The following is a 12136-nucleotide window of genomic DNA, read 5'->3' on the forward strand; positions in this document are numbered from 1 at the left end:
TCCCAAATACCTGCACTCTGACATTTTAATCATTCATCCAATTGAACCTAGTTCTAGGAAAGTGAACATTCAGCACATTTGTGGCAAACCTGTCATTTTAATATTTTGCCAATTGTGTGAAGCTGTCATCACACATTGTCAAGACATTGTGCTATAGACCTATTAGGAGAACCATGCATTATGGCGGAGGCATATCAGTCGCCGTAGCGATATATCTAGTTATTCTTCTTGTTGTAATCTCTTACAGTTATTAGCGTTAAGGTTTACTGACAGTCTTCAGCATTCAAATCCAAAGGATACATTCTACCATAATTCAGACAGATCACTGTTTCAATACTCCTCGACCTTGAGTGGGTCAATCATCATGTCTTTCTATTCTGTTGTAACTCTATTGCATATATCATTAGTTATGAGTGTGAGTGTACTGATTGTATGTGTATGTCTTACTGTTTTTTGACAAGTTTAAAAAGTGACTGTATTCCTCTTGTCCTATGTTTACTGCAGAAAACTCTGAATAGAAATTCAAATTGAAGGTAACTTCTGTAGACAGTGTGATCAAAGCAGAATGAAATATTTTGCATTGCATAAGTATAATGATTATGAAGTATTTTTTCCTTGAATCATTCATTCAAACTAGATCGCACCACTTCACTGGACATTGTTGCCAACTTTGTCAACCAGACCTCTATCAGGATCAGCTGGCAGCCTACTGTAGGAGCCCAGAGCTACCGGACGAGGGTTAGTTTCAGAAGGGTCCTTGCCTCATTCCAGTAAAACAAAATTTACAAGGCTGTATATTTTTGTTTTGGTTTTTTTTTCTATATTTTTGCTGTGAAGAGATGCACTTACAGTCTCATTTGCATTTGAGATTTGGCATGATCTTTTCATCTGTAGTGAAATCTATTCATCATGAATTCATATGTGACCCTGCTACAACAAAATGGTCCGAAAGTTGGGTATAAAGCTGGGTATGTGGTACAAAACTTGAAGACTTCTTTTTATGAGATTCAGTGAAATTTGGTTACAAATGCCACAACAGGAGCAGTCATCAAGATTTCAAAAGCAGTTTGAAAAGGAAAAAAAAAATGAAAAGGAGGAAATCAAGATAAATTTCTGTTGTTCCAAAATTACTAATGAAGAATATAAAAATGAGATGATGTAACATCTGTTATGTACACTCGAATAAAGACAAATAACTTGATGAGTTGCGGTGTACTATGATGTGGGTTGTATTTGGTCCAACATGGCGATCGATCACCTCGAATATTTGTACAGAAAGAGGTCTACGCCCTCAACGTTAGAAACATTATAGTTTCAAACACAACAACATCTACTTGTCGATTAGTGAAAAGAGTCAGACATGAATGATATAGGACACTTAGAATGAGGTTCATTTGATAGGAAAGCAATAAGTGATGCCTGATGGGAATAAGCTGTTGCTGTCTAGTCTTGCCAAAGCCTATCAACACTATGTGAGACGAATCATCATTCTTTTAACTTGAGGCATTGCTGTAAATTGGCCATCAAAACAACTTGGCAAACTAATGCCCATTTTATACACCTGAGACCATTATAAAGCCAGAATGTTTGTATATAACAAGATAGCATCATCGCAGATTGATTTTTGTTATAGATTTGTTTTGTTTTTGTAGGTTACAGATGCAGTTACTGGACTGAATTTGCAAGAAGTTGTCTTCATTGACGATGTCAATTCCCTGGAACGTCATGGCTTGGTTCCTGGGAGGCCATACATCTTTTATGTTGAAGCCGAGGCTGTTCGCATAAATGATACCTTGACACAAAGAACTGGTAAAGTGATTTTTTTTTAATTTTTTTAATTTTTTAATTTTTAATTTTTTAAAATTTATTTATTCATTTTATTTTATTTTTATGTATTTATTTATTTTTTATTTTTTTTATTTTTTTTTGGGGGGGGGGTTGTTTGTGAGAGTGTGTCTGCATCTTTGTTCATCTGTCTCCTTAGGTTTGATGCCGTAAGGGAAGTCATTTTCACTCTGATACATAAAACAAAGAGCCAAACATTTGTCTAGAATTAATGGTGAGAAATTTAAGGAATGAGCCACAGTGTTTTTTAACCTGTTGAGGACGGCCTGATTTTGCTACAGCACACATTTCTCATAGACCCCTGCCCTAGTGTACTCTGGACTCATCCTCAATGGGTTAACCACACAAACACCAAGTAAAGTGCACCATACTATTGCACCAGAGTACATGTGGGTCAAAATATTCCTGCCAGTTTGTATTATGCCTTCATACTTGCCAAAGTCGATGATTAAGATGTAGCTTTGATGCATAGCCTTGAAATTTATGTTGAGTTTAAGCTAAGGTAATCCTCCACCATATGATATCCCCCCCACCCATTATTGGTAAGGAATATAATATTGAATTATATTTATATATACCATGTAATATTTCCTCCTCCCAGTTAAGGCTATAAGTAAAAATTTCACCATGTAATATTTTCCCCCACTCCAGTACCCATGGCACCCACTGATATCACCATTAGTGCAGATGCCGTCTCCTTGACGTTGGAATGGGAGCCAGTAGGTGGCGACGTGAGTGGTTACTTTGTCACGTTCCAGGAAAGCAGTGATCTGACCCAAATATCTGATCCAGTTACTATCACAGATACTTCAGACCCGATGGTAAGTCTGATTCTGCCGTTCATGTCCTCTCATTTTTCTTATGGTCATTTTAGCCCAATTTTAATCGGGCCAACGCACCTGTGTAAACAAACACCCAAGTGGACCAGCACCGTTTGCGCACACACGCCGACAGACAACTCTTCAAACAATTGCTCTTCATTAGCAAGCAATGAAAAAAACATAGACAAGTTATGTATCATTTGAAAGAGGAAAACAATCTCTTTAATATGGTATATAACATGCTGCCATTCAATGCATAATACAGGGCATATAGTACTCAGCGGAAGTGAATGACGTCGTTCATATGTCATATCATTCACTACGGGATATTCCGTATGTGGCCCTTGCGGCATTCGGACGAACTACCTTTGGTGATGTTTCTACTGTGTCATCATTCATCTAATTTCAGTCACAACCTCACTGTTCATGAACTTGAATATATAACCTCACTTAATTTTTTTTTTTTTTACAATTTGAACAAAGTGTACAAATGTTCCTTGCCTTCCCAGTTTATATTCCAAATATACATTGTAAATCTCAACTTTTTTACTCAAAACAGAGACAGTTAGACAAATCACAGTTAAAAAAAAAGAAGTATGGAAAAGTGTTCTAGGACAATTAATTGATAAACTTTGGAACACATGAATGTTACTGTCACGCCCATCTCCTGGTATATGTATTTGTGTGAGCAAACTGTGATATAATTCCCTCACATGTCAGCTTTGTAGAATAAGCTGTAAAGAACACTGTATGTCTTTGTTCTATATTTGAAGCCTTCTATGTGATTTACTAATCAAAATTACTCAGCTGAATTTATGAGTACCGGTATATGTTTTTGATTATGCAATGATGTGTCCGCTTGTATTAACACATTGCTCTATGTATTTAACAGTAATACTTTTTTTTTCTGCAAAGCATATATATTTATACATTATCAATACATGACCGATCAGATCTGTCATGTATGTTTATCACTTGAAATGACAGAGATTTCTTCACGGCCTTGAAAGTCCACCAGTGCTCAAACATTCAAATGTTTTTCAACCTATATAAGCAACTGACCATCACTTGTTTCCATTTATTGGACAAGCAGAGCTGCCAGATCTTTTTGATTCTGCAGAAGGCTTCTTGAAAACTTTACTATAATGTCATCATGTCTGAATAAGAGAATATAAAAATCTCCCTACTTCCGGAATTATTTTTATCAGTTGAGATGCATGACCAATTGAAACGCACATTACAGGGATGGTATGGTATTGGAAGAGATGAGGATTGAGCTTTTAACTTTTTGTTAGATACTAAACCACATATGAAATGTTACATAGGGTAGGATTCCCAAAAGAATTGAAAGTTAATTTCTGATAAAAATCAGTTTTGAAATGGCCGAGATATCCAAAGACAAAAGTGAAACAAAGAGAGCCTACACACTATACATGTAGCAAAAGATGGGGTTTTTACATGTAGTACCACTTTGTCTCGGATGCTATGCCATTTCAAAACTAGTTTTCATCGAATAAACTTCTTCTTCTTAGAAGTGTATGCTTTTGACCATTTTACAAAGTGAATTCCAGGTATCTTGCAAAAAGATGAAAGCCGGTTCCTTACCTCAACCGATATTTTACCATTTTTAAATTACCTCCCTGATTGCTCTTAGTCTGAAGAATCTCTCTGATTTGTATGATTGCGTTAATGTTGTTAGCTCTGGGCTAGATGAATTGTATATATTATATTGAAAAAAAAAAATTGCATCTAATTTCAGCTCACTGTAACCATGTGTGTCAACTCAAAGGACATAAGACATGAACTAGTAATTTTATGTTGAGATAATGGGAGTAAGTAGTGATTGTATTCTCCTGTCATGCTCCTTGGCTTCTCAGGTGGAGCTCACAGGCTTGGACCCACTGACAAACTACATCATCTATGTCACCTCTTTCTCTGGAGTAGGCAGTGAGCAAGAAACAAGCACAACCACTGTGGAGGGCATGACAGGTACATATTTCAGTCGTACATGACATCATTTGATCCACTGCTAGCTTATACTGTATGTGCCATATACTTCGCGAGTCTAAATTTTTGCGAATCGGGAATTCCTGACAATTTTGTGAGTGGTTAAATGCGCGATCATGGAGTTTGGCACTGAACGGAGAAGTGTACACGATACGTCACACTCAAATCGAGGATCAGAGTCAATATTTTCGCTTGTCTTAAATTTCGTGAATAGCACCTGACTCGTGAAATTCGCAAATATAAAAACCTTGCGAAATATTTGGCGTATACAGTATTTGCGCAAAGTCCTGAAAAGGCAGTATTTCTGCGCAAAAATTATTTTATAGCAGGTTGTTGTTTACAGTAATTTTAGATTTAAAAAATCTGATGCTCATATAAATAATAAAATTTGTTACTCATCAGTTTATATCTTCTGATACTAGAAGAAACACCTATTATAAAGTCATAACCTCTTTGAGAAAAAATACTTGAATTGTTCTTGTTACTCGTTTCCTCTGTTTATGACCATTTTGCTGAATATATGATCTGCTACGAATGCGACGATTTACCATCCTTTTTTTCCTTGTTCGTTTTAAACCAGTCAACTACCGTGCAGCCCAAGTTGTCATTGAGGGAACAACCACGACCACTTTGACGGCCTCATGGGGTGCCACAACAAATACCTTTGCCTCAAGTTACCTGATCCAGCTGCTGCGAGGTGGGTCTGTCGCGCAATCCTTCAACCGTGCCCTCTCTGCCGCGAATGCCGTCACCTTCAACAGCCTCATGCCGGGCACTCTGTACACCGTCAGTGTCTCGGTCGTGGGCACCAACGAGCAGGGTTCTGCATCAGCCCTCACGAGTAAGTTGATTAAATCGGTTAGTTTGTTACACTGAATCCCATTTCTCCATTTTCCAGCACAGTTCCTTTTAACGTGTTGACGATGTAACCTACCATGTTTGCATTCCCGAGTTCAACAAAAGACCATACCCTGCAAACAAAAGGAAAACAGATTAGTAAATTTGAAGTCATACATTGAAAAGTATGTGCTTTTAGAATGTGGATCCCTAATCTCAAAAGTCTGATAGCTATGATGTGAAATCTGAGAGAAAAGACAAGGAGGCATGGGGGATAAGAGACAGACAGCAGCAACACAGCATAGAAGAGATACAAAGAGATGGACATGTGACATAGCTACATCAGTATTCAGAGATTGCAGTGTATGTCAAGTTGTTTTGAGTGCTGGCAGAATATATGGTAGGGTAGTGGAGAATCAGAACGTAAATTTCGGGAGATTTTGAATGCAATTATTAATTTCATAGACCTCGGATCTCTATGCCAAGTATGCATACTTGCACTTTAGGTGGGATGAATTTTTGACCATACTCAAACAGAAAGCAAAAGGAGTATGGGCTATGTTTATCTGCCTTGTACACTTTTTTAAAAATTCCTCTTTACAGGGCCTTCATCTCCAATTGACCTCAGCGTAGATTCCATCTCACAGTCCATAGCGACAGTGTCATGGTCAGCGGGCAGTGGTGAGGTTGACACATATGAAATTTACCTGACAGAAAACAGTGGAGAGCCAACACTGGTTGCCACTAACTCCCGTAACGAGGTGACAGAAACTCTTGACACCCTCTCGCCTCAGACCGCTTATACCATCTCAGTGGTTTCTGTGGTAACTGCAGGAGATCTCCGTGAAACAAGTGAGGCGGCCACGGTTGACTTCACCACAGGTAATAGCAATGCTGACTTCCCTTCCACGAAATATTTATATATACTGTTAAAGTGGAAGTTTCGTGGTGTTGAAATTTTCACATATATTGTATATTATAGCGTGAAAATAAAAGCATGCTTGCCATGTGTTCCAGTAGTTGATGTCTTAATTCTGGGGAATTAAAAACATGCGAAAATTCTTCTTACCTGGCCGAGCATGTAAAATTAGTCGCGCGAAAATATCCACATTTACAGTAGTTAAAATGTCAACAGTGTCCTGTGTATGGAAGATATATTAAAGAGAATTTGAATCTTCAGGCAATAAATGTTGTATCTCCCTCGAGTTTTATGTTTGTTCCAAAGTTAGGCCATCTGACTGGGGAGCCTGATTTTGCTTCAGCTGAGACTGGTAACCTTCCGTTAAACACAAAGAAGTTTTGATGACCATATTTCATGCAAAATCACTGTTGATGTATCTGCATGCTTGTAAATATTTAAAATATAAATATTTAAAATATTAAAAAATAGAAATATTAAAAATTAAAAATATGAATTAAAATATTAAAAATATTATTGTATCTCCTTACTAACAAGATCATTTATTCATTCCAGATGTCATTTATGAATTATATCATTTTAACTTGCATACATCTGTATACATATGTGCTTGGTTGCTGTCCAATGTGCAAGAATGATGCAAGACATGTTTAGAAAATTGAAAGAAGAAAGATATTTCCATCATAAAATTATGTCCTGTTGTTCTAACAGTATGTTGGAGATTTGCATGAAATTGTTTGTAATATTTGCTTATTTGTTACTTAGTAACATTTTTTTTTCCCTCCATTTGTTTTCTGTCATTTCAGAACCTGCGGTCATCACTGCGATTGAAGATGGCACGGCTCTGAATGTCTCCTGGAATTCAGTCAATCGGGATATTATCAATTACCAGCTGGCGTACTCCTCCAGCGAGACTGGTGCAACATCTAGGTATCTCTTTGTAAATCCAGGACAGGGCGTCATTTCTGGACGCATAGAGGACTTAACTCTTGGCCAGAAATACACTCTAGTACTTGCTGCAGTAGAAATGGCAGGAGATCGCTCTGAGCTTGGATCACGGACATACACGCTGAGTAAGTTTCCCTTATTAAAAATTCTTTTTTTTTCTTTTTTTTAGTTTCATCGTGGTTAATCTTCGTACACACACAGAACTAAGGAATAGTGACTGTCATAATGTATGTCACTGACTTGTGTACAACAAAATTAAAAGAGTGATGAAAAGTTTCACTTCATGTTTACACTAGGCATGCAGGTTCATATTATATTTATTATTTTAACCCTAATCAAACCAAGTTTTTTATGGCTATGCTAGATTTGAGGGGGGGGGGGGGGGGGGGGGGGGAGGGGATTCAGCTCCCCCCCCCCAAAAAAAAAAAAAAATCCTAGCATTACACTGTCAATAGATATTGTGATATGAAATTCTATATATTGAATAATACCAACCATGTTCTCAGTGAAGCACTTTGAAACATTTTGGTTTTGGCCAAAATGCTATAATGTTTGCTCATTCAAACATGTTTGCCCTTTTGACAAGGAGATACAGTAATACAGCAGTGGACCATATAGAATTAAGTTGATGCAATTTATTATGCATGCAGTCATCGCATGGTGATGTTTAACAAGGAAGCTGGACGGCCTGTTTGACATTCATGTGACCGAGATTGCTCTCTGTTTGTTTATTTGTCTGTCTGTCTGTCTGTCTCCATTAAAAACATTTGGTCTGTTCAGTGGGCAGCTGGTTTGATGCATGAGTAGTTTTTTTTCCATTGTTTGGATGTTGAAATATGACACTTTTGTAATTTATCCAAAGTTATTCTAATGCGGCTGTGATTTCTGAAAGTATCTTAAATCATTTCTTCACACTCGATGTATTAACTTTTGTCCTGCACACATATAACATTTTCTTATTTCATAACTGTAAAGTGAGATAACTTATTACACAATGCTAGGGATTCAATTAAGAGTCTAAAAATAATGTGTAGAAAACATCTCATACAGGTGTATACCTGAAATGCAAACTGCAGAATGATCCACACATCAGCTATGTCATCCTTTGTTTTTTCTTTGTCCTTTTTTACAATCTTCATTGCAGAACCTGCCACCCCAACGATATCTGTGCTTGCAGGTACTGAGAGTCCAAATGCTGTGTCACTTGCAGTCCAGCTGGTCAACGGAATCCTAAGCAGCCTTGCATTCTTGCTGTTTCCACAAGCCAGTGGTTTAGGTACTGGCACACCCATTGATACTGAGGTTACCGTCCCTGTAGATGCTTGCCCAGAGATTGAGCTGTCTGGGCTGATACCCGACACAGACTATATAGTGAGGGTTACAGCACAGTCCGGTGTTGCCTCCAGTGATCCAGTGGTCCTCATATTTACAACACGTAAGTACAAGTATGCACTCTATAATCTGTTGTCAGACAGCATGATGATAACACTCATGCACACTAACTGCCCTGGCAGCATCTATAGATCTTTAAAAGCCAGATTCCAGTGGCACTGGGTATGGTTTGAAATGCTATCATTACAATTTTTTTTTTAATCAGGCTCCGATTTTGAATGCTTTTATGTTTTTCATATGTGACTCCTCACAATGGAAGGCTAGCAAGTCGCTGAACATTGAGATTTTAACCCATTCCAGACAGGAACCTGGTAACCTGTGTATTAAATCTATGGGCATTTCAGAATTCAGTATGGAAAGGGTTAAATGTTCCAGTAATGAAAAAATTGCCCAACGACTTTATTTTCTCTTTTACACCAACCACAAAGTTTGTGAGACAGCCAGCCACAAATAGGCATAATCTTTATAAAGGAGATTTGAATTCTAGATCGATGCCCTCTGAACAATACGAGATATTTTTTTTTTTAAAGGGAAGTGTTACTCCCTATTTTACATCTAGTTGATTAATTACCAGTACTTAGAATTTTTTAAAAGGAAGGAATGGCACATATTTTCTTAAAAATTGAATATGAACTGAAGAACTTACAGAATTTTACTATTTTCATATTCAATGAAACACTAATGAATGTCCCAATAAAATGTTTAGATTATTGTCAAAATTTTAATTGATAAATTGATGAAATCAAATGTTAGGATTATTGCCAAAGTGTTAAATTGATAATTTGATTAAGTCATCCCCTCATATGTAATCTGTGGACCTGCACAGAAATCTTCACGTAATTTCTGTTTTTATTTTGCTGTGCTTTTCAAGTGAAGTCGTAAGAAAGTAAGTACAGTCAAACTTATCGATATCAGCCATCCAAGGGAAATGAAAGGAGTGGCTGTTGTAGACATGTGGCTGCTATAAACAGGGTCTTCAGCATGACTGTTCTCGTAAAGGGAAGTTTTTAGTGGCCATATTTGGCTGCTATAGTTACTAAGGTTACCAAGGCAGGTTTGATTGATCCATTGCATTATCTGATGTCATGATGAGAGACTACGCAGTACAACTTTTAAGGGAGGAGTTGCAGATGCTACATGTAAATTATAGATTGATGAATATGACTTTGTGATGCTCTTTCATCACATGTTTCCTAACTGACTGAACCCACACTTCTGCTGGACACTTTTCCTTTCCACAGCACCAACAACTATGCAGGGAGAACTCTCATTTGGAGACATCACAACATCTGGCTTCACGGTATATTGGCCTCCCTTTGGCAGTGAATCATACAGACTGACCATTGGCGGTGCGACCGTTGTTGTCCCGCGAACAGCAGATCCCGTACAATCGTACACCGTGACTGGTCTCTCGTCTGCCACCCAGGTCTCAGTCTCGTTGATGGATGGGGGAAGTGGCCAGATAACAACTCGTGAGCCATCATACGATTATGAAGCATTACTGTAAAAGTGGAAATTTTCACGGTGTGGTAATTTCTGCCTGTTTCATGCAATCAGATGCTAGGGGGAAAATCAAAGCATGCACATATTCTATTGCATGTCATATGTTCCCAATAGTTAATGTCCTGATTCCACTTAATTAAAAACACAAGAAATTCATCTTACCCGGCTAGAGCAAAAAATTGATTATGTGAAAACATCCACTTTTTCAGTAGCACGGATTAAACAGCTTCACATTCTGAATTTTGTAATGTAGACTTGCAAATAAGATGGAGGAACGTGATCAAAGAAGTATTTTCTGTTATGTAATAGAAATATATACGAACATACAGTGTAACATTGAAAATCAGTTTAGCATTGTCAATGCTGAGCAGTGGCAGCAAGGTTGAGTTTTATCTTGTATCATGTACAATGTAATTCCAGCAACCCAGGCACTCATGTAGTACACATTATTGCTCTTCTTTCAATTTCACAAATATTGTTTATTCTGAGGTCAGGTGTTACACATCTAATGGAGATAGCCTAACTATCTGATATATTCATTTATTGAATTACTGTATACGCTGTTATTATCGCGAGGGTTTTATTTTCCCGAATTTCGCGAGCTTTGGGCTGATCGCGAAATCAAAGACACACAAAAATATTACCCCGTCATACCATGTGTACAAATTGGTGACAAAATGCATCCAACGCTGGCCGGACCAGAACGCGGCTGGTACACCGGCCAGTAACGTACGTACACATACTATCCTACTAGTACGCTACGGTGCGACTGATTCTGGAAGTGCAGTACGATGATAAACATACATTAAAATGTGCAATCTCCGCGCGTCCTACGTGAACGAACGAACACCGGCTCGACGTGGTTGGGTGAGGCCTAGGGATGCATGTAAAACTTTTGCTGGCGCTAGCGCAGCTCTGAAACTTTGTAGTCTACATCTCTTTGTTGCAACATTCGGTAGGTACTTGTGAATGCCATGTGTGAGTGTCTCACTGCAAGTTCCAGTAATTATTGTTCCATTTTACAAATCTTCTACTGTGTCTTTTCTATTGTCATGTTTGGGAAGTCACAACGCAAATGGAAAAACATTTCAAGTATGTTGGCAAGTGTTTGAACGTGTTCCTCTGGCTTGGCAGTAGACCCTACTACTCCTAGTATCAATCGCGAATTTAACAACACGCGAAAATGCCACCGATACCGTGATTCACGAAATATCTGTACACGAAAATATTGGCGTATACAGTATTTGCTTTATTTTTTTGTCAGTATATCGTGGGCTGAGAACCAGAAGGGTGTTATTGCAGTTTTAGGGGTAATGAGTTATTGGTTTTTATACAACACCTATTTAGAAAATAGCTATTCGATTGGTCGATTGCCCATCACGTGACATTTAGTGAAAGGTTCTATTGCACGCTCTGGCTGTCTCAGTGTGCAATTTTGGTTCGATCAAAATGTTCTATTGCACGCGCTCTGATGTCACAATAAACAAACATGTGCCGCGTGCACTCAACAACTACAAGCGCGTACTTTTGTCACTCATTTTTGTAAACAACTTCGTTTCGCATACATACGTACACGTTAACATGTACATACATTGTGACTGTGATTGTGAGGCTACTCATTCGTCTTTCACGGAAAATGGTTGCCATTTCTGTGCTAAATTCAAGAATCTGTGAGTACCAAATCCGTTGACATTCGAGGTGTTGTATAAAACAAATAGTGTATGGTCTTTACTCGTGCACTGGAACGAGATTTCGCACTCGGTGAAAGATGAGGCGCACTATTCAACTCGGCTTCACCTCGTTGAATAGAGCGCCTCTCTCTTTCACCGAGTGCGAAATCTCGTACCATTGCACTCGTGACCAT

The 12136-nt window shown here is 38.1% G+C and overlaps 2 protein-coding genes across 2 annotated transcripts in view; both read left to right on the forward strand.

Moving 5' to 3' along the window:
- Nucleotides 1-3096, forward strand: part of LOC139717551 (tenascin-N-like) — a 31631-nt gene extending 28535 nt beyond the window's left edge. Inside the window, exons 20-23 of the mRNA XM_071629060.1 lie at nt 638-738; nt 1653-1809; nt 2497-2666; nt 3076-3096. Coding sequence (XP_071485161.1) covers nt 638-738; nt 1653-1809; nt 2497-2666; nt 3076-3096 — 449 coding nt within the window. The remainder of the gene's footprint in view (nt 1-637; nt 739-1652; nt 1810-2496; nt 2667-3075) is intronic.
- A 2342-nt stretch (nt 3097-5438) lies between these two features.
- Nucleotides 5439-12136, forward strand: part of LOC139717552 (receptor-type tyrosine-protein phosphatase eta-like) — a 50525-nt gene continuing 43827 nt past the window's right edge. The window contains exons 1-5 of the mRNA XM_071629061.1: nt 5439-5514; nt 6114-6392; nt 7236-7502; nt 8522-8812; nt 10011-10241. Coding sequence (XP_071485162.1) covers nt 5439-5514; nt 6114-6392; nt 7236-7502; nt 8522-8812; nt 10011-10241 — 1144 coding nt within the window. The remainder of the gene's footprint in view (nt 5515-6113; nt 6393-7235; nt 7503-8521; nt 8813-10010; nt 10242-12136) is intronic.

This window comes from Diadema antillarum, unplaced genomic scaffold, assembly GCF_040938485.1.
Source record: "Diadema antillarum isolate AM-2024a unplaced genomic scaffold, OU_Dant_1.0 scf00000077, whole genome shotgun sequence".
Lineage (NCBI taxonomy): Eukaryota > Metazoa > Echinodermata > Echinoidea > Diadematoida > Diadematidae > Diadema > Diadema antillarum.